The sequence below is a fragment of the Pan paniscus genome, chromosome 4 (genome assembly GCF_029289425.2).
Source record: "Pan paniscus chromosome 4, NHGRI_mPanPan1-v2.0_pri, whole genome shotgun sequence".
Classification (NCBI taxonomy): Eukaryota; Metazoa; Chordata; class Mammalia; order Primates; family Hominidae; genus Pan; species Pan paniscus.
This window is the reverse complement of record NC_073253.2, coordinates 69259365-69282671: the sequence shown is the minus strand read 5'-3', so window position 1 is coordinate 69282671 and position 23307 is coordinate 69259365. Positions and strand designations below refer to the sequence as shown.

At 39.6% G+C, this 23307-nt stretch overlaps 1 protein-coding gene across 1 annotated transcript in view; it reads right to left on the bottom strand.

Moving 5' to 3' along the window:
* The window catches only part of MROH2B (maestro heat like repeat family member 2B), a 73224-nt gene extending 58669 nt beyond the window's left edge, over positions 1-14555 (bottom strand). Inside the window, 9 exon segments of the mRNA XM_003810974.4 lie at positions 321-390; positions 480-572; positions 1287-1427; positions 4798-4952; positions 7703-7801; positions 8558-8717; positions 10332-10442; positions 12913-12974; positions 14047-14555. Coding sequence (XP_003811022.3) covers positions 321-390; positions 480-572; positions 1287-1427; positions 4798-4952; positions 7703-7801; positions 8558-8717; positions 10332-10442; positions 12913-12974; positions 14047-14074 — 919 coding nt within the window. The 5' untranslated portion in view covers positions 14075-14555.
* Between the last annotated feature and the right edge of the window lie 8752 nt (positions 14556-23307).

The following is a 23307-nucleotide window of genomic DNA, read 5'->3' as shown; positions in this document are numbered from 1 at the left end:
AAACCAAATTTCCTATTTTTAGGATTGTCAACTCACTCCAGTTTTCCAAGGACTTCCTTGGTTTGAGAACTGAAAATTTTATCTCCCTGGACCTATCCCAGTCGTGGGAACCCTGGCATCATTGGCCATTCTTCCCGTCCTGCTCCTCCTGGGAACTTGTGGGGAGAGGGGCAGGCACAGAAAACTGTGAGTTAAAGAAACTGTGTGTGTGTTTGTGTGTGTGAAAGTAAGTTAATGTGACAGTTTGCCTTCCTTTTACCATTGTCATCATCATCACTTGGGGACATTTTTATTAAAAGCCTTCTGGATGCTGGTCCTACCTAGAATGAGAAAACAGCTTGAAGCTTCCATTTCATTTTCCTTTACTGGAGGCTCTGGAGCTCTGCAGATCTGAATGGGGGTGGAAATCAGGTGGTAGATGTTAAACACAGAAAACCGGTTGAAATTAAAAATTGGAGTTGACAGCATGGTCTTCTTACCTGCTGGAGTAAATTGATAAAGATGGATCTTCTCAAGCTCCTTGGAAGGCCAATGTCATAAAGAACTGCTGCAGTCAGTATTTGTTTTAGGCTCTAAAGTGGAAACTCCCACAGGTTAGTTGGAGGCTGCCGGGGAAGCAGCTGCACAGGATGTGGAAGGCAAATAATTGTGTTTTGAGAGAAAAACAAGCTCCTCATCTTCCTGCAGTTACAAGTTTTCTTGAATGATTCTGGCCCCTTCCACCCTGTTCAGTGCCTCAGCAGCTTGGAATGAATAAATGAATGAATATCCCTCTTTTTTTTTTTTTTTTTTTTTTTTGAGACGGAGTCTTGTTCCGTCACCCAGGCGGGAGTGCAATGGCGCAATCTCGGTTCACTGTAACCTCCGCCTCTCGGGTTCAAGCGATTCCCCTGCCTCAGCCTCCCGAGTAGCTGGGGCTATGGGCATGCGCCACCATGCCCGGCTAATTTTTGCATTTTTAGTAGAGACGGGGTTTCATCCTATTGGCCAGTCTGGTCTCTCAAACTCCTGACCTCAAGTGATCCACCCGCCTCGGCCTCCCAAAGTGCTGAAATTACAGTTGTGAGCCACTGAGCCAGGCCCAGAATGAACGTTCTTAATCCCTTTCTGAAGTTCCCATCATCCAGCGATACAATCTTTTTCCTACCTCATATTCCTCAAGAGATATTGAAAGTCAGCTGCCCAAACAGGAGTTTAAGCTCCTTAGGGTCTTTTGAGACTTAAAAGCCTCCCGGAGGGTTGCATGCTGGTTCTCTGATTCAGTTCCTTTAGGGTATGGCTCTTACCTGAGTGACATGGAAATCAATCTCTTTGTCTTTATACTGGTTCAGGAGCCAGGGCACCTGGCCCAGGGTGTATCCACGGAAGTCTTCCCGATGCAGCAGCAAGCTCACCGTGGGCCCGTGGGCCTTAACGATGCTCAAAGTCTGTACAGGCAGCAAACAAATACCGTTTCTGAAACTTCCTTATGTTTTTCATAGGTTTTCAGAACACCAGGAGCTTTAGGTACTCCTGAAAACTTTCCTCACTGCTTTCAGCCAACAAATAATTCTTTAAATTATTTAAAATCTTTTAAAAATATTCAGGTTAAGATCATTGCATGGGACAGAGCTATATTTGTATTTACATATGTATTTATACTGATACTCATTTCAATACTTGCCCTTCTCTCCTATTTTTTATTTTATTGTATTTTTTTGAAACAGAGTCTCGCTTTGTTGCCTAGGCTGGAGTGCAGTGGCACGATCTCAGCTCACTGCAACCTCCGCCTCCCAGATTCAAGCAATTCTCCCGCCTCAGCCTCCTGAGTAGCTGGGATTACAGGCGCCCACCAGCATGCCTGGCTAATTTTTGTAATACTAGATTTTATTTTATTGTATTGTATTTTTTTGAGACAGAGCTTTTCTATTTTTTAAACCTCTCTCTAATATTCACTTTCTTTTAGTATATTAAGCAATCTAGAACTTACCTCATCTTAAAGAACCTTCAAGCTGGCAGGATGGCTCACGCCTGTAATCTCAGCACTTTGGGAGGCCGAGGCAGGCGGATCGCCTGAGGTTAGGAGATGAAGACCAGCCTGACCAACATGGTGAAATCCCCGTCTCTACTAAAAATACAAAAATTAGCTGGGCATGGTGGTGGGCGCCTGTAATCCCAGCTACTTGGGAGGCTGAAGCAGGAGAATCACTTGAACCTGGGAGGCGGAGCTTGCAGTGAGTGGAGATGGCGCCACTGCACTCCAGCCTGGGCGACAGAGTGAGACTCCGTCTCAAAAAAAAAAAAAAAAAAAAAAAGAATCTTCACCGATTCCACCTCACTTTGACCCCAACTATTACCCCCACCTGACTCTGTTTCTCTTTCCTGCCCTTGGAGCAAAGCGTTTCCAAGGTATGGTCTTTATTTGTTATCTCTACCTCTCACCTCCCATTCACCTCTCAATCCACTAGAATCTTGCTGCCATTCAGTGCGGAAAATCATCAACTTCCAGAGTATGAAATATAAATGTGATAAATTCTGATTATAAAAATGTAGAAATCACAAATGTTATGTTGAAGAAAACATAATACACATAGTACCCATGGATAAACACTGGTATATTTTAGTATATTTTTTATTTGACTTATTTCCTATGTTTTCCATGAATTTTAATTTCTTAAGAATTGACATCATTCTTATAGAGTTCTATATTCTGCCTTTTCTATCTGATGTTTGATAAATTTTTTGTATCAGCTACATTTTACAACAAATCATCTCAAAACTTAGTGGCTAATGGCAACTATCATTTATTTCATTAAATACTATGTATTAGCTGGGTGGTTCTTCCACCACACATTTCCAAGCAATGGACACTTGTCAAGATTTTTCTTGAGTGCTGTAACACTCAGGACTACATCTTTGCTTCTTGGAAACTTCTCCTTTCTAAGCTTCTAAGACCTCATTCTACTTGACTCTCCTGCACTCTTAGCACATTCCCTATTCTCCATCATGAGTTCTTCTCCCTTGCTTTCTCCTTAATATTGATGCCCTCCAGAACTCTGTTTTAGCCACTTTCCCACTCTATATACTCTTTAAACAACTCCATCTAAATCCACTTATTTGGTTGTCACTTATGCAATGATGATACCCAAATCTGTATGTCCAATTTTTGCTCTTCCTTTTTAACTCCAAACCTGAATATCCTCAAACCTACTAATATCTCCACTTGACTGTACCATAGGTGTTCAAATCAAAATGTCTACATCAAACCCATTTTGTACTGTCCCACATTTGTAATTCCTCCTTGTTTAAATTGATGATCCCAAGATCACCTGAGTCAGAAACCTAGGAAACCATCCCAGGTTCCTCCATCCTAATAAGCATCCAATTGATGCCAAGTCCTGGTCATTCTATTCTTCAGCATCTGACTCCTCTGATCAGTTCCACGAACACTATGTTAATTGATCTCTTTACCACTTATGAGCTGGAATATTTCTATAGCCTCCTAGCAGGTAGTTTTATCTTAGTCCACCCCATACCCCTCTATTGTTAATGTTGATATTAGAATGATTTTTCTACTGCAGTACTCAAATCCTTGCTTAAAACCTTTCAAGGGTTTCTTGTTTATTAAAAAAAAAGTCCAAACTTGTATGTAGCAGCTAAGGCTTTTCATTATGTGACTAAGGCCATCTTTCTGGTTTCATTTCTTTCTGCCTTATATCTTTTTTTCTCTCTTCCCTTCTCCATCTCCCATCACACTCACTCAGGTGTTCATGCTTCCCCATTTTCAACCTCTGCCTCAGTAGGTTTTAGTCCCTCTGTAGGGAATGCATCTTCGCTGTGGTGAGCAGCTTCATGGGCTGCAAGGATCAATTCCAATGTCGCAGCTCACCAGGGCAGTTAAGTGCTTCCCTCTCTGTGCACCCTTGTCACTTTGTGTACCTTCTGTTCACTTGCCTGGCCCTTCCTGCAGGGAGCAAGGAAAGTAGTCATTAAACAGATGCATTGAATTTGTTTTCCAGGTGTCTTGAAGAAAAAACTTCCCTACAGGATATTTTTAAAGTTCCATGTTGCTAACGATTTAACTACCTCAGGATGTTAAAAAATAAATGCTTTAATAGTTTAAAGTGTTGAAAAGAAACGAAACTAGAGAAAGCTGCTAAGTGTTAAACCTTTTATAATAAAGCAATGAAGAGACCTAAATAGGATACCATTTAGCCTGCTTAAAAAAACTATAGCAATTAAGCAAGATAAAGGGAATATACTTTTAAAGCAAGATACATGTGAATGCACTTTGTAATTTATTCTTTATAAGGACAAGGCACTGCAGTATTTTGAAGCAGCCAAGAATATTCTTTAGATGTTATTTTATTTAATCATGATATTCATAGACACAAGAAGCACCTGTGGACTGCTATTTTTTCCTAATTAGTGACTCAGCTCATATATGAGTTTTAATATATAAAATGTGAAATATCTAACTTTCTGAGATTTTTACTCATTTTATCTTATTGATTGTTCTTTCCACATACTGAAATGTCAATTTCATGAGTGTGGGATTTTGGTTTATTTAATTCCTGCTACAACCTCGGCATCTGGAATAGTGTCTGGCATGTCATGGGGATTCAATAAACATTAACTGAAATAATAAATAAATAGGGATTTGAAATAGGTGGGAAAAAAGAAAAAATTGATAAATCTCATAAAATACAACCAATGGCTTCCAAAAATACTGAACCTAATTATCATGTCACAAAGAGAAGAGAAATTTCAACCAGCATATAGGGACATCCAGCTTGAGGCATCCTGAGGCCCACTCACCTGCATGGGTGAGGCCAAAGGGGCCCACTTCTCCATTATATACCGGAACAGCATGAAGATCTTGTCAGACAGTCGGTTGGCATCCAGTCTGGGGTAGGGAAAATCTCTCCAGTGGTTGACATATTTGTAAATGGCTTTGCTGAATTTCTCAAGGGCTGCATTTAAAACACACAACCACAGACTGAGAAAAATATAAGGATGGGGCAGACGATAAAATAATTTGAGAAGAGAGTGCTGATGATTAGTAAATATGTAATGGTTTTTAGATGATCTTACGACTGCATCAAATACACATATAGAAAGTGCTCAGCCACAAAAGTGAAATGCAAATTAAAAGCATAATGAGCCACTACTATCCAGGATGTCTAAAATTTAAGATAGTCAATGCCAAGTGTTAACAAGACTAAGGTGCAGCTGGTATTCTCACTGCTGGTAGAAGGGCGAATTGGTTCAAGCACTTTGCAGAACTCTTTGGCACTATCTAGCAAAGTTGAATATGCATTCCATTTGACCCAACTATTCCAGTCTTATGTATATAGCCATTAGACGTGTGTAGATATGAGCACTAAAAGTTTGTACAAGAATGCGTTCATATTAGCTTTTTGTTTTGGTAATAGCCCCAAACAGAATAGAGCATAAATAGCTGCTAATAGGTAGAATTCTATTACATTCTATAGACATATAATAGAATACAGAAATAAAAATGGGCGATAACTCCACAGAACAACATGGATGAATCTTACAAACAGGCAAAGCTAATGGTGTTTGAAGTTAGGATTGTGGTTACCCTTTGAAGGTAACATGAGGGGGCTTCTGGGCTCTGACAATCTCCCACTTCTTGACCTAAGTGGTGGCCACATGGGCAACTTCACTTTGAAATAACTCTTCAACATGGACACTTCTGATTTGCGTGATTTTCTGTGTCTGTGTCTATGTTTTACTTCAATAAAATTAAAAAGAAATCTTAGGACTGCCAAAATACCATTTGGGCCACGAATCCATATATATTTGCATGAAATGCATAAAATAATAATAATATTTTCTTCAGCCCTTGTGTGCCACTTATTTTGCTAGATGATAAAGAAAATTAATTAGTCCATTCTTCAGGGACTCCTCACATTCACAAAATACCCTGGAAAGGACCCTGAGCCTGTTATAGCTGTAGAGCCGGCCATTTATTGGCTCATTCACAGTCTCTCCAAACTCCTTATAATTTCTTTAAGAATCTCTTACTATACTTTATAATAGTTTATTTCTTGGTGTATGTGTGTGTGGCTATGTGTGTGTGTATGTGTGTATGTGTGTGTATGTTTCTAACTGACCTGTAAGCAACCTGAAGTAAGGGATGATGTCTTGCTGGTTCATGGTATGTGAAGCAGCCAGCACAATGTCTGCTAATTTGCTGATTGATCAAATGACTAGGTATGGATGAATGGCTGGATGGCTGAATGGCTGGATGGATAGATAGCTATTACATTTGATACCTTTTCTTTAGTGGTAGTCAGGCAAAAAGGTGATTTAAGACCAAAGGGCACTTAGATAATTTTATAACACAGAGAATTCCCTTAGTAATGTTCATGAGGATTTCTAGTTTTATTTAATTTTACATTCTTGGTTGTTAATATTAAAGGTAGAAATGCTGTTAGAGCCTCCAAAGTTTATTAGCAGGAACACAGTGTTAGCTATGATAATGAGTAGGAATAGTAAAAAGTATTGAAAGTGGGTTAGTGTAGTATAGCTGCACAGGTCCTTGAGTCAGACTGTCATAGTTGACAGTCTTGGCTCTGCCATGTACTGGCTGTGTGACCTAAGGCAAGCTGTTTGAAACTTTCTAAGTCCAATGTTCTCACTCTTAAAATGGTGGAAAAAATGCTACCCATTTCATGTGGTTGCTGTGAGAGTTAAATGAAATAGTAATCTTAAAATACCCAGGGCAGTGTCCAGGCACATAGCAAGTTCTCAATATATATCAGATAAAAATATTACTTTGATGACAGAACAAGAAGAAATGGGAAAAATGGAACGGAAGAGCCTTTGTTTCTAGGTAAAGAAGACATTCCTGACAGCGTGGGCTTTTAAATTACAAAATAGTAGTGTTAGGTTATGTTGGAAGTGGAAGGGAACGTAGCAATCACTTATTCTGATGTTTTTAGAGTTGAAACTGGGACTGAGAGAAGGGCAGGGTCACCTGGTGGCTCAGTGGCTGAGCAGAGACAAGAGACCAGGTCTCCAGTCTCATCCAAGAAACTTCCCTGTACACTGCAAACACTGCTTCCTAGGAATTCCAGGGCATGTTCTTCTCTGTAGGCTCTTGATTTCTGTGACATATTTCAGTTTGGGGTAGAGGAGTTTGTGACCACAGTTTGCTTGCCTATTTTTCTTGATTTTATGATTGCTTGTAGTTTGATTACTTTGTTTAGTTATCATTATTACAATATTACATTATAATCAGATGCCAAAATTTAACCTATGCTAAGAGCTGGTAAGTGCTGACAATCATTGCCAAGAAAGTGTCGTCCAATTAGAGATGGAGGTCAGTCGAAATGGAAGTTGTACAGGGCAGTGAAGAGTGTAGACTGGGTGTTCCCACAGACCTGGGTTTGAATCCCACCTCTATATCTCATTGACTGTGTCACCATTTTGGGAAAATTCTTTACTTTCCTTGAACCTCAGTTTTTCCTCTATACAATGGGCAAATAGTACTTATCTTGCAGAATTTCTGTGATGATTGAAAGAGATAACTCCCTGCTGAGGACTTTCCATGTAGTAGGCACTCAATAAATGGCAGCTATTATTATTCAAAAGGACAAGATTGGAGTTAAAGGGAAAACAAGACTTTTGCTTAATTTGTAAGACAGTTCACAGCCTGGTTTTTAAGCAAAAAAGAAATCATCGGGATACCCACCAATACAGAAAGTCCCCTTCATCCTTTCATCCTCGGCCAGCCTGAGCATGGTTTGCATGGTGAGCAGGGTCATCATCATGAAAGGAATACTCTGGGACACTGGAGGGAGGGGAAGAAAGGAGACAAGTGTTATTTATCTTCTCAAATTTGGGGTTCTGTGACTCCAAATCAACAAGAAGCATTTCAGGGCTGCACGGAGGAGGCAGATGAGGTGTAGCAGAAAGATGTTTCTATAATTCCGCCATCTCTACCCCACCTTAATACCAGGCTGTAGTTAGATAATCAAGGAAGGGCTGGTTGAAAATAAGGTTCTAGCTTATTTTGTTGTACCTCTTGTTAAGTGGCAGTCACTTATTTGGAAGGCAGCTATGCTCACCACTATACCACCAGTGCTGCCAGCAATTGCTTAGTTGGATAATTAATTTATTAATGTCAATCTCTCCCGCCAGATCTTTCCTGTATCCCCAAAGTATATGTAAACATATGTAACAGGTGATTCCTAAATATCTGTTAAATAAAGTAGTGTAGAAATAAATGGTAGGATCCTTATTTCACGTAAGTGTTCAGTGGTTTATAGAATACACCTTACAGAAAATGTGCTTCTGCAAATGCAAAGCTGGATGAAGGGGAAGGTGAGGATGGGAGAGTGGCCAAATTCAGAGCAGTCTGGACTAGTGGCTGGGCAGCAGAATCATCCATGCTCATTTTAAACAGCTGCCCACATCCCTCTGTCAATATTTCTTGGTACAGAAGAAGGCAGAGATGCTATCTCTTCTACCGTTTGCTCCCATTTAGCTTTTAGACAATTAGGAGTTGTCATTTCCCAGGGAAAATTGGAGAATATTCCCGCTATACCATAGCTGGTTGCCAATTCAGCCAGGGCAAGCACAACGAATTCATTTGGTAGCTCTAAGATCCTGAAGTTACTTTGTACTTCATACATCACAGAGTTGAAATCATGTGCAGCAAGAGACACCAAAACCTCACCAGCTAGCATTCTGATTTCTCTGAGCATCTGAGGAGGAAAAGAAAAATAACAATAACAACTAGAAAAGGGGCAGAGTGAGTCTATGGAGGGGAACTAGTCAGCATAATATTTATATATGCATTTATTTATTTTTAAAATTATAGATTCAGGGGGTACACGTGCAGGTTGGTCACATGGTTCAACTGTGTAATGGTGAGATTTGGGCTTCTAGTGAACCCTCACCATTCCTCCCACCTTCTGTTCTTTTGGAGTCTGCGAAAACGTCTACTGACCCCCAAATCTGCAAGAACACTATTAAAACCAGTTTTTAAAAGTGCAATCAAGTTACCTCTGCTTTCCCAGCAACTGACACCTACCAAGAATCTTTCACCATGGTTTTCTAGCAGCCTGTTCTCTACTATACAGCCACACTATTTATAAGCTCCTCTAGCGTTGGGACGAAGGGAGAACAGGCTGTTACAAAACCATAGTGAGAAACTCTTGGTAGGTGTTAGTAGCTGGGAAAGCAGAGGTAATTAGAGTGCATTTAAAACGCTGGTTTTAATAGAGTTCTAGTAAACTTGGAGGTCAGTAGCTGTTTTCTTGCTGGTTGATCTGGTACCATGAACACAAGACTTACATTTTATGTTTAAGTGATGCAAATTACTGTGGTTGAAAGACTGAAAGCAAAAGTGAAAGGAAATGGGCTAGGAATTGAGAACTTTGGTTTTGATGTTAATCTGGCCTAATTATGTCCAGTATTGGTGGTATTGGGAAAGATTTCTGATTTTGGTGATGGTGAGCTAGGTAAATTTGATCAAATCCCCTCCTGAGGAAAATACAAAAGACCCAGATAAGATATTAAAAATATATACTCATAAAACCATCAGCAAACTCACAATATAGGTTGGAATGAATTACTGAGTTGAGGCCTGAAAAAGATTATTGATCTAGAGAGATAAGCCCTGCATTTGAGACTGTTTTGTTGCATTTTGAAGCAATAGTCAGAGTTCAGGGCCAACCAGTGGTGAGACTCTGGTCATTCCACCTCTTGTCTTTTGGGATAAGACACCAAAGGGCTGTGTTCAAATGAAAAGTTAAATTGGTACTCTCATGAATGACAGTCGAATTCTAAGTTATAGAAGTGACCCAGAAATCTCAAACCCTGAAAGCAATCATAAATTGTTAGTGCCCTTGGCAGGAACAAGTAATACTTCTTTCTGGAAGAAATAACATCATCCTAGGATTCAAATTACTTCTACAAATTATTATTTTTTTGCTATGTTGTCTATCAGACAATCTAAGATAGTAGGTACATAAAGAAATAAGTCATATAGAAGCCAAGAAAATTGGTTTCTAGTTATGTTACTAGTTGTCAATAGACAGCTGTGTTACTTTGAAAAAAACATATCTCTAATGGTGAACTTCCTCATCTAAAAGGAGGTTGGATAAAATCACCTTTAAAATCATTCTTATCTTTGCCTCAGTTTCCTCATCTGTGAAGGAGTAAATATCAGGCATTATAACGATATCCAAGTTACCACAAAGAACAAATACAAGTGATTTGTGGTCCTGGCAACAGTGTAGAAGAGCTTACTGATGTCCACATGGGTGCAGTTGGGTCACATAAAGACCCTTTTCACCATCATGAACCAAACTTACATTGTTGTCTCTCATATCCTTAGAAGCATAATAAATCAATCGTTGGACAATTGCATCATCCAAGATGTCAGTATTCTGAATAACAGAAGTGAGATGACTGTAAATGTCTTCCTGTGAATATACAAAGGCATACACAGAAATTTGGCTTGCAAAAATAAAGGAATCAAATGAAATCCTAATGAATAACACCATTAAAGTAAGCAATATATCTTTACTACACAATGGATTTCATATTATATGTCTTAATTGAGGCTTTCTTTTTTTTTCTATTTTTTAAGATGGAGTTTTGCTCTTTTTGGCCAGGCTGGAGTGCAATGGCACGATCTCAGCTCACTGCAACCTCTGCCTCCTGGGTTCAACTGATTCTCCTGCCTCAGCCTCCCGAGTAGCCAGGATTACAGGTGTGTGCCACCATGCCCGAATAATTTTTGTATTTTTAGTAGAGACGGGGTTTTTGCCATGTTGGCTACGCTGGTCTCGAACTCCTGACCTCAGGTGATCCACTTGCCTCGGCCTCCCAAAGTGCTGGGATTACAGGCATGAGCCACCGTGCCTGGCTTTAATTGAGGCTTTCTGAACATAACATGCATCTTTAGGAGTCAAAGGCTACAGAGCAAAGTGAACTCTAAAAACTATTTTAACTTGGCTATATTTCTATGGCAAGATCTAATTGACGACCAGGAGAGGCTACCTGCCATTCCATGTCTTTTGAAAATCACTGTTGTGGGACACTCAGGGGAATGGAAATGCCTGTCAGCTTAATTGCTGCCCTTACTATCAGGGAGTGATATGGTACTAGGGAGCACACTGTAACTCCCCAAGAGGCTGCTAGGCTATGAAACTGGATCCTAAGGGACATTTACAGGCCCTTGTTTCATTCATGCCTCTGCAGACAGAAAGTTGTGGACATTTTAGACAGGGCCTCCAGTTGTGTGGCTTGACTCGATGCCCTGTGTGAGGAATTGTAAATCTTTTAGGTGGCTATGTGTCCTTTGGATGATGAAAGAGAGACTGGTGTACTGAAATCTCCAACAGCTTCAACATGCACCTCCAGCCACTCCACCCATGCTTAAGTTGTTAAATAGCATCCTTTGCATTACTCCTCAGGGCTGGTCCTTGGGAAGTTTGAGAATAATGCATAATTTTTCTTTGCTTTCTTCCCTGTATTTTCTGGGCCTGCCTAACTATCTCTGCGAGTCCTTTTCTTGCTCCATGTGCTTACTCTCCTGTCTGCAGGCCTTGTTCTTTGGCAAGGCTAACATTTATGGAGCTCTCACCACATTCCTGGAACTGTGCCAGACTCATTATCTGGAGCATTTTATTAACGCTCACAAGTCCCTGTGTTAGGTACCACAAATATATTCATTTTATAGATGAGGAAATTGAGTCCCAGGGAGCTTAATGTAGTTAGTGTTACATACTGATGCTACAATTTGAAACCAACAGTCTGAATTTTAGCTGGCACCTTAACCTCTTGGTTATGCTGGCTATTATTATTCTTTAATTAGACTCATCATAAAATAACTAGGAAGTGCTTGTTAAAAATATATATTCTCTGATCCCTTTACTGGAAATTCTCCTTCAATGTTTCTGGGATCCGGAGGTTATTCTCCAAGTGATTCCCAATGTTTGAGAAATAGTGTTCTTTCGGAAAGGTGACTTCTACTGAGAGATTAATGTAATGGTTTTCAACCATACCTAAATGTTTGGATTACCTCCAGGTGCTTAAAATGCCCAAGCTTTTCACAGACTGATCCAATCAGAATCCCTGGTAGTAGGGCCTGGGTGTTGATATTTTCCCAAAACTCTCTAAGGGATTCTAACATATGGTCAGGGTTGAGAACCACTGAATTAAGAGATAAAGGTATAGGCACTGCCCTTCACAAGGAGACAACACTGAATAATGATTAGGAACATTTTTTTTTGGAGTCAGATGGGCTTGCTTTTGGATATAGTCCTGCTGTTCTTAGTTGAGCAAGTCATGTAACTTCTCTCTGCCTAATTTTTTCTCAGTTATCAAATGGAAATAGCAATAACTACCTGATAAAATTGTTCTGAGGAGTGAATATTATACAATACACTGTTGTTTGGAAAATATCTAGCATTTTACTTCCCAGATAAGTGTTCTATGAAGGGCAGTTATTTCTTTTATTTTATAAAAGGTTGTTGAAATGTGAAAAGCCTTCAATTCTTAGGTAAACTTCTAGCTGTGAAATAGCATTATAGATGAGCAGGGAAGAGCTTTTGGGATTTTTGTAACAACCCTCAAATTATAAAAGAAACAGTCTCATCCACATGTTTGTAAGTCTGACATACACCTTTCAACATCTGCCTGTATAAAGTTATAAAAAGGAACTTTTTTTTTGCTATTTTCTAGACATAGATGCTGTGATTCTTGAAATGCCAAATATCATTACTTAAACATTACAATGACTTTCATTACAACTGCATTTACTGAAAAATCTAATGCCATGTAACAAGCCAGAGAAAAATGAGAAAGTTGAGACAAAGAAAAATATATACGAAATGTTGCAACAAGAAGACTGAAAAAGGGAAAAAGATTTTTCTCTGTTTTCCCTACCTTGTTAACAATATCTTCCTTGTTCAGCATGCCAAGAGTGAGGTTAATATCCCCAAACATCTCTAAAACGTACAGAAAAATATGAATTGAAATATATGCTGAAATGCCCTCCTGTTAATTATTTTGTAATCAACACAGAAAGTTCATTCATTCATTTATCCTCTCTCTCTCTCTCTCCCTTGACTGCTAGCTCTTTGATGGCAGGAACTGTTTTATTCATATCCATGACATAAATGAAACTAGCAGATGCTAAGTTATTATTATTTTTGAAACCTGAATCAAATGTGAAAGGGAAGATAAAAGATGCTGGATTCCTATGTATCCCTCCAGGCAAGTGGGCATTGCCTTGTAAATTCTCTCTTGCAGGATTTAGCTCTCAGAGTCAATGAGGTGAATTTCTCACTCCTGACTTAAGCATTAGAAGGCAGGGGTGCAACATAGCTGTTTATTTTTCACTGGTCCTCCCCTCAGTACCTCTCCCATCTTCTTTTTCCATACCCTTTTCAACTCCACCTATTCTCCTGTGCCTGCCAACTCCCTCTTTTGGTCACATGCTAATGAAGGCTTCCTGTTTTCTGACAATGACCTAAATGTGTTTGACTTGCATTTTCTAGGAATATATGTTTTTGAATAAAGCACTCTAGAAAACTGGAAAAAAAATTGAGTCAAAGGAATTGAGCAATTTCAAGCTGCATGGCAAGTTGGTAGGAGAAATACTTTTGGAGATGAAGATTTCTTATTAACCTCCACACCAAACAACATACTCATTTAGGGCAATCTTTTTGGCAAAGTAGAAAGGCAGCCATACCTGGAAATTGGGAGAAATACTTCCAAAGGACTCTTCTAGTATTTTAAATTAAATAACAAACTGCCTTTCTTTGATATGTAGCCACTTTCTCCTCAGGTAGACTCTAAATTTTAAAGCACAACCATCTCTTAGGCTTCCAGTCTATTATTGGTCCTTCACAATCAGCATGATTTTATTATGTATTTAGCATACCATTTCATAAATCCTTTGAGGTGTACAGTCCTCCCACAATGACGCACCACTCCCAGCCCTCATATATACTTATAATTCCACAGAAACAAAACACAGGGAAGAGCCTTGACTTCTCAGGATCTGATGATGCTTACCTATGGATTCCTCTGTACTAAGTGTCATGTCTTGGCTGTTTCAGGGTCTCTAAAAGATAGCACCTAAGTATTAGAAATAGTAAGCCTAAAAAATCAAAGAGGCAGGTTGGCAAGTTTCTCATATAAGGTTCACATAAGCCTCTCTAAATGAAAGTGCCTCCTCCACTTGATTGGCACAATGGTCTGGGAGCTTCCAGAGATGGGCTTGCTGTTGAAGTTGATACTGTATTCTACCACTATGACATTTTCTTGCGTCTGAACTCCTGCTAACCAACAAAATGGCTGCATCTCACCAAATATTGTCCCTTTGGTGACCAGAGTATTTGGGAAAGAAGTAATTAGAGACTGGGATTCAAACCATTGTTGCAGACCAAAGGTGCTCCTCTCCCTAAACTTGAGTCCATTGATCACAAATTCAGGAATGGTTTTCAGTAGTTGCTTTACTGTCCTGATGTTGGGAAAGGCTTTATGGTGAACTCGTTGATTGTTATACTTAGTGAAAATCAGTCATATGAACTGAGCATGCTCAGTGGACTGGAATGCACTTCAGGGGCAGTTGGATGGAATGTCCAACTGACAGCAGCAAAGTGAAGACCTCTCTACCTCCCTCTCCATTAATTCCTCACTGGCATGTTCAGGATCTTGGCCTCACTCCAGGCTCAGGCTTTTTCTCTGTCTTCAGCTTTCTTTTTGTTTTCAAATTATTTTTTATCTAGACCAATTTTCCATAATGTTTTCAACTTATCTAGCATGAATTGAAATCTGGTCCCCAACTATAAATCTATGTGATGACAGTCTTCAATATATGTCCAGACTCTATGTGAATATGGAGGATGATAGAGAAAGGGAAGGCAGTACTGCTAGTCTGTAGGGCTAAATGTAGAATGGGCTGAGGAGGGGAGCTCATGACAATTTTCATCTGCTGCTGCTTTCTTGGCCATCTTAACTTCATCGGTGAAGCTTATTCCAGATTCAAAGGTCAACTGCTTCCAACTAAACCTTTGAATTCATCATTCTTCTCATAGACATTTTGCACTGTATTAAAGAGATCTTCAACATTTTCCACTTCCCAAGTCAGCATCACTTTCAGAGTTTTGTCTCCAGGTGACTTTATCATGGGATTTACTTGGTATCCTTATTTAAAATGTGAATTCCCAGGCCCCACTTCAGACCCAGTAAATTAGAATGAGGGGGCAGCAATCTATATATTTAATGTGCGCCCCTGGTGATTCTTAGGTTCACTGAACTTTGAAAAGCACTGACCAAGGTCCTTGCCCAAACATTCATTAGTGGATCAGTAAATAGCAGTTAACTGAAGAATGTTTGTTGTGGTTGGGCAAGGAGCTCTTCCCCAGCATCATGACTCACTGAAGAATAGGCCAAGTTTGGTTAGTCAGGGAGGTACTGGGGTGATTAGAGGCATCCCGAAACTCTTAACATCTATAAGATGTTAAGTCTACTTGTAGTAAATAAAACAACAGATTCCCTATAAGGGAAAAAATGACGTTAGAAATTATGTGCTCTTAGAGTCTTAAAAAACAATGTACAGCAGAATCAATAATAAGAAAGCTAGCCATTTAGGTAATTGTTACAACCATTTTCTTAATATTTTTGTGAATGGTGACAAATGATTTTTCTGTATGTCTCTACATAAAGACTTCCTTGATTTCATAGAGATTAGAGAAGTTAGGAGATAATTGATTTATATTGACTTTTAATTTATTCATCGCTGCAATCAAAACACAACTTTTTGCTAAAATCCTTTCAGACAAATTAAATTCACTCATTGAAACCAATACTGCAGATAGTTTTAAAATCCCCAAATCCTCAAAACAGCTGATTTGCTGTCATTTTATTTCATTTTTCAGTCGCCTGCTTGCTGCATCTTCCCATTATTTCTTCCTCTTCTCATTGCATGAGGCTAACACAATATGGATTTGATTTCTCTAAGACTCTAAGAGGATCCTAAACACGAATTCTCAAAGTGAATAGGATGGCATGTGCTAACTAATTAAGTACTGTTTCTAGATATCTGTGAGGGAGCCTAAATCTAGCCTGCTAAGGAATTAGAGTGTCTCGCTGGATATGTGGTAGCCATCCCCTTTCAATGTAACTTGTCAAATGAAGCTACCCAATCCCAGGCCTACTATGTTCCCGCATGATGTTATCAGACAAAAATATTAATAAGGCAGTAAAGGTAAAATATAAAGCTACAGAAGAATAGATACATAGAAATAATACAGAAACGTTATAAAAATTTAAATTTTATGGTTTTAATAGTTTAATTGTAGATGATTTTAATGTATACTACAATTAATCTAAACTTTGATATTTATCCTTTTATTCTTCAAATAAAGTGTTAGATTTTTATAAAATATATTAAAAGTGAAATTAGGCTGTGTTTTGTTTGATTTGTCAGTTTCTTGAGATAAGCCTAATTTCTTTTTTAAAAATTTTATTATTATTATACTTTAAGTTCTAGGGTACATGTGCACAACGTGCAGGTTTATTACATACATATACATGTGCCATGTTTGTGTGCTGCACCCGTTAACTCGTCATTTAGCATTAGGTATATCTCCTAATGCTATCCTTTCCCACTCCCCCCACCCCACAACAGTCCTCAGTGTGTGATGTTCCCCTTCCTGTGTCCATGTGTTCTCATTGTTCAATTCCCAACTATGAGTGAGAACATGCGGTGTTTGGTTTTTTGTCCTTGCGATAGTTTGCTGAGAATGATGTTTCCAGCTTCATCCATGTCCCTACAAAGGACATGAACTCATCATTTTTTATGGCTGCATAGTATTCCATGGTGTATATGTGCCACATTTTCTTAATCCAGTCTATCATTGATGGACATTTGGGTCGGTTCCAAGTCTTTGCTATTGTGAATAGTGCCGCAATAAACATACGTGTTCATGTGTCTTTATAGCAGCATGATTTATAATCCTTTGGGTATCTACCCATTTATGGGATGGCTGGGTCAAAAGGTAATTCTAGTTTTAGATCCCTGAGGAATCGCCACACTGACTTCCACAATGCTTAAACTAGTTTACAGTCCCACCAACAGTGTAAAAGTGTTCCTATTTCTCCACATCCTCTCCAGCACCTGTTGTTTCCTGACTTTTTAATGATTGCCATTCTAACTGATGTGAGATGGTATCTCATTGTGGCTTTGATTTGCATTTCTCTGATGGCCAGTGGTGATGAGCATTTTTTCAAGTGTTTTTTGGCTGCCTAAATGTCTTCTTTTGAAAAGCGTCTGTTCATATCCTTCACCCAGTTTTTGATGGGGTTGTTTGTTTTTTTCTTGTAAACTTGTTTGAGTTCATTGTAGATTCTGGATATTAGTCCTTTATCAGATGAGTAGGTTGCAAAAATGTTCTCCCATTCTCTAGGTTGCCTGTTCACTCCGATGGTAGTTTCTTTTGCTGTGCAGAAGCTCTTCAGTTTAATTAGATCCCATTTGTCAATTTTGTCTTTTGTTGCCATTGCTTTTGGTGTTTTAGACATGAAGTCCTTGCCCATGCCTATGTCCTGAATGGTAATGCCTAGGTTTTCTTCCAGGGTTTTTATGGTTTTAGGTCTAACATGTAAGTCTTTAATCCATCTTGAATTAATTTTTGTATAAGGTGTAAGGAAGGGATCCAGTTTCAGCTTTCTACATAGGGCTAGCCAGTTTCCCCAGCACCATTTATTAAATAGGGAATCCTGTCCCCATTGCTTGTTTTTGTCAGGTTTGTCAAAGATCAGATAGTTGTAGATATGTGGCATTATTTCTGAGGGCTCTGTTCTGTTCCATTGGTCTATATCTCTGTTTGGTACCAGTACCATGCTGTTTTGGTTACTGTAGCCTTGTAGTATAGTTTGAAGTCAGGTAGCATGATGCCTCCAGCTTTGTTCTTTTGGCTTAGGATTGACTTGGCAATGTGGGCTCTTTTTTGGTTCCATATGAACTTTAAAGAATTTTTTTCCAATTCTGTGAAGAGAGTCATTGGTAGCTTGATGGGGATGGCATTGAATCTATAAATTACCTTGGGCAGTATGGCCATTTTCACGATATTGATTCTTCCTATCCATGAGCATGGAATGTTCTTCCATTTGTTTGTATCCTCTTTTATTTCGTTGAGCAGTGGTTTGTAGTTCTCCTTGAAGAGGTCCTTCACATCCCTAGTAAGTTGGATTCCTAGGTATTTTATTCTCTTTGAAGCAATTGTGAATGGGAGTTCACTCATGATTTGGCTCTGTGTTTGTCTGTTATTGGTATATAAGAATGCTTGTGATTTTTGCACATTGATTTTGTATCCTGAGACTTTGCTGAAGTTGCTTATCAGCTTAAGGAGATTTTGGTCTGAGACAATGGGGTTTTCTAGATATACAATCATGTCATCTGCAAACAGGGACAATTTGACTTCCTCTTTTCCTAATTAATGCCCTTTATTTCCTTCTCCTGCCTGATTGCCCTGGCCAGAACTTCCAACACTATGTTGAATAGGAGTGGTGAGAGAGGGTATCCCTGTCTTGTGCCAGTTTTCAAAGGGAACGCTTCCAGTTTTTGTCCATTCAGTATGATATTGGCTGTGGGTTTGTCATAGATAGCTCTTATTATTTTGAGATATGTCCCATCAGTACCTAATTTATTGAGAGTTTTTTAGCATGAAGGGCTGTTTAATTTTGTCAAAGGCCTTTTCTGCATCTATTGAGGTAATCATGTGGTTTTTGTCTTTGGTTCTGTTTATATGCTGGATTATGTTTATTGATTTGCGTATGTTAAACCAGCCTTGCATCCCAGGGATGAAGCCCACTTGATCGTGGTGGATAAGCTTTTTGATGTGCTGCTGGATTCGGTTTGCCAGTATTTTATTGAGGATTTTTGCATCAATGTTCATCAAGGATATTGGTCTAAAATTCTCTTTTTTTGTTGTGTCTCTGCCTGGCTTTGATATCAGGATGATGCTGGCCTCATAAAATGAGTTAGGGAGGATTCCCTCTTTTTCTATTGATTAGAAAAGTTTCAGAAGGAATGGTACCTGCTCCTCCTTGTACCTCTGGTAGAATTCAGCTGTGAATCCATCTGGTCTTGGACTTTTTTTGGTTGGTAAGATATTCATTATTGCCTCAATTTCAGATCCTGTTATTGGTCTATTCAGAGATTCAACTTCTTCCTTGTTTAGTATTGGGAGGGTGTATGTGTCAAGGAATTTATCCATTTCTTCTAGATTTTCTAGTTTATTTGCGTAGAGGTGTTTATAGTATTCTCTGATGGTAGTTTGTATTTCTGTGGGATCTGTGGTGATATCCCCTTTGTCATGTTTTATTGCGTCTATTTGATTCTTCTCCCTTTTCTTCTTTATTAGTCTTGCTAGTAGCCTATCAATTTTGTTGATCTTTTCAAAAAACCAGCTCCTGGATTTACTAATTTTTTGAAGGGTTTTTTATGTCTCTCTTTCCTTCAGTTCTGCTCTGATCTTGGTTATTTCTTGCCTTCTCTAGCTTTTGAATGTGTTTACTCTTGCTTCTCTAGTTCTTTTAATTGTGATGTTAGGGTGTCAATTTTAGATCTTTCCTGCTTTCTCTTGTGGGCATTTAGTGCTATAAATTTCCCTCTACACACTGCTTTGAATGTGTCCCAGAGATTCTGGTATGTTGTGTCTTTGTTCTCATTGCTTTCAAAGAACATCTTTATTTCTGCCTTCATTTTGTTATGTACCCAGTAGTCATTCAGGAGCAGGTTGTTCAGTTTCCATGTAGTAGAGTGGTTTTGAGTGAGTTTCTTAATCCTGAGTTCTAGTTTGATTGCACTGTGATCTGAGAGACAGTTTGTTATAATTTCTGTTCTTTTACATTTGTTGAGGAGTGCTTTACTTCCAACTATGTGGTCAATTTTGGAATAGGTGTGGTGTGGTGCTGAAAAGAATGTATATTCTGTTGATTTGGGGTGGAGAGTTCTGTAGATGTCTATTAGGTCCACTTGGTGCAGAGCTGAGTTCAATTCCTGGGTATCCTTGTTAACTTTCTGTCTCGTTGATCTGTCTAATGTTGACAGTGGGGTGTTAAAGTCTCCCATTATTATTGTGTGGGAGTCCAAGTCTCTTTGTAGGTCACTCAGGACTTGCTTTATGAATCTGGGTGCTCCTGAATTGGATGCATATATATTTAGGATAGTTAGTTCTTCTTGTTGAATTGATCCTTTTACCAGTATGTAATGGCCTTCTTTGTCTCTTTTGATCTTTGTTGGTTTAAAGTCTGTTTTATCTGAGACTAGAATTGCAACCCCTGCCTTTTTTTTGTTTTCCATTTGCTTGGTAGATCTTCCTCCATCCCTTTATTTTGAGCCTATGTGTGTCTCTGCATGTGAGGTGGGTTTCCTGAATACAGCACACTGATGGGTCTTGACTCTTTATCCAATTTGCCAGTCTATGTCTTTTAAGTGGAGCATTTATACCATTTACATTTAAGGTTAATATTGTTATGTGTGAATTTGATCCTGTCATTATGATGTTAGCTGGTTATTTTGTTCTTTAGTTGATGCAGTTTCTTCCTAGCCTTGATGGTCTTTACAATTTGGCATGTTTTTGCAGTGGCTGGTACCAGTTGTTCCTTTCCATGTTCAGTGCTTCCTTCAGGAGCTCTTTTAGGGCAGGCCTGGTGGTGATGAAAATCTCTCAGCATTTCCTTTTCTGTAAAGTATTTTATTTCTCTTTCCCTTATGAAGCTTAGTTTACCCAGATATGAAATTCTGGGTTGAAAATTCTTTTCTTTAAGAATGCTGAATATTGGCCCCCACTCTCTTCTCACTTGTAGAGTTTCTGCCGAGAGATCAGCTGTTAGTCTGATGGGCTTCCCTTTCTGGGTAACCGGACCTTTCTCTCTGGCTGCCCTTAATATTTTTTCCTTCATTTCAACTTTGGTGAATCTGACAATTATGTGTCTTGGAGTTGCTCTTCTCTAGGAGTATCTTTGTGGAATTCTCTGTATTTCCTGAATTTGAATGTTGGCCTGCCTTGCTAGATTGGGGAAGTTCTCCCGGATAATATTCTGCAGAGTGTTTTCCAACTTGGTTCCATTCTCCCCATGACTTTCAGGTACACCAATCAGATGTAGATTTGGTCTTTTCACATAGTTCCATAATTCTTGGAAGCTTTGTTCATTTCTTTTTATTTATTTTTCTATAAACTTCTCTTCTCGCTACATTTCATTCATTTTGTCTTCCATCACTGATACCCTTTCTTCCAGTTGATCGCATCAGCTACTGAGGCTTGTGCATTCATCACTTAGTTCTCGTGCTGTGGTTTTCAGCTCCATCTGGTCCTTTAAGGACTTCTCTGCATTGATTATTCTAGTTAGCCATTCGTCTAGTTTTTTTTCAAGGTTTTTAATTTCTTTGCCATTGATTCGAATTTCCTCCTGTAGCTCGGAGTAGTTTGATCGTCTGAAGCTTTCTTCTCTCAACTTGTCAAAGTCATTCTCTGTCCAGCTTTGTTCCGTTGCCAGTGAGGAGCTGTGTTCCTTTGGAGGAGGAGAGGCACTCTGATTTTTAGAGTTTCCAGTTTTTCTGCTCTGTTTTTTCCCCATCTTTGTGGTTTTTATCTACCTTTGGTCTTTGATGATGCTGATGTACAGATGGGTTTTTGGTGTGGATGTCCTTTCTGTTTGTTAGTTTTCCTTCTAACAGCCAGGACCCTCAGCTGCAGGTCTGTTGGAGTTTGCTGGAGGTCCACTCGAGACCCTGTTTGCCTGGGTATCAGCAGTGGTGGCTGCAGAACAGCAGATATTGGTGAACCGCAAATGCTGCTGCCTGATTGTTCCTCTGGAAGTTTTGTCTCAGAGGAGTACCCAGCCGTGTGAAGTGTCCGTCTGCCTCTACTGAGGGGTGCCTCCCAGTTAGGCTACTCGGGGGTCAGGGACCCACTTGAGGAGGCAGTCTGCTCTTTCTCAGATCTCCAGCTGCGTCCTGGGAGAACCACTACTCTCTTCAATGCTGTCAGACAGGGACATTTAAGCCTGCAGAGGTTACTGCTGCCTTTTGTTTGTCTGTGCCCTGCCTCCAGAGATGGAGTCTACAGAGGCAGGCAGGCCTCCTTGAGCTGTGGTGGGCTCCACCCAGTTCGAGCTTCCTGGCCACTTAGTTTACCTACTCAAGCCTCGGCAATGGCAGGCGCCCCTCCCCAGCCTTGCTGCCACCTTGCAGTTTGATCTCAGACTGCTGTGCTAGCAATGAGCGAGGCTCCGTGGGCGTAGGACCCTCCGAGCCAGGTGCAGGATATAATCTTCTAGTGTGCCGTTTGTTAAGCCCGTTGGAAAAGCACAGTATTAGGGTGGGAGTGACCCAATTTTCCAGGTGCCATCTGTCACTCCTTTCTTTGACTAGGAAAGGGAGTTCCCTGACCCCTTGAGCTTCCCAGGTGAGGTGATGCCTCGCCCTGCTTCGGCTCATGCGCGGTGCCCTGCACCCACTGTCCTGCACCCACTGTCCGGCACTCCCCAGTGAGATGAACCCAGTACCTCAGTTGGAAATGCAGAAATCACCCGTCTTCTGTGTCGCTGTCACTTGGAGCTGTAGACTGGAGATGTTCCAATTTGGCCATCTTGGCTCCACCCCCCTGAGATAAGCCTAATCTCTTATACTCTAATATATAAAAGAGAAAGAAATATTAGCTGGCAATGTCATATAGAAGTAATTATGCCTTTGATGTCAGTAGACCCATTTCCTTTCTTTCCTTTTTCCTTCCTCCTCACTTTCTACTTCCTTCCTCTCCTCCTGTCTCTCCTGTCTTCTCCTCTCCTTTCCTATTCCCTGGTCTCTGTTTTCTCTCCTGTTATTATTATTTTTTACTCTTTTTCCTTTGCTTTTCTACTGGTAGTAAATACAACAACAGGATAATTTCCAGTAAAATTCACTCCAGCTGAATTCAGCACACATTTACTGACTACTTAGTAGGCAAGAAGCCCATGATAGGGATTCTTGGACAAATCATAAAAAAAGAACTTTATCCTAACCTCAAGGAACTTGCACTCTAGGGGAGAAGGCAGTCCACTGGTATAACAAATGGAAAAATGAACCAGGATAGTGATCGTTATAATAGAGGAGTAAGCAAAGGTCATGAAAGAGTTTTGAATTTTGTCTGCAAAGCATGATTGTAGGACTTGAGTTGGTCCTTGAAAGTAGAGATGAGTCCTCTTCATAGCATTCAGAGAAACCTGTCTTCTTCTCCAAGTAGAAGACTGCAGATCCTCTAATTATTTTTTCTTCTTTAGCAT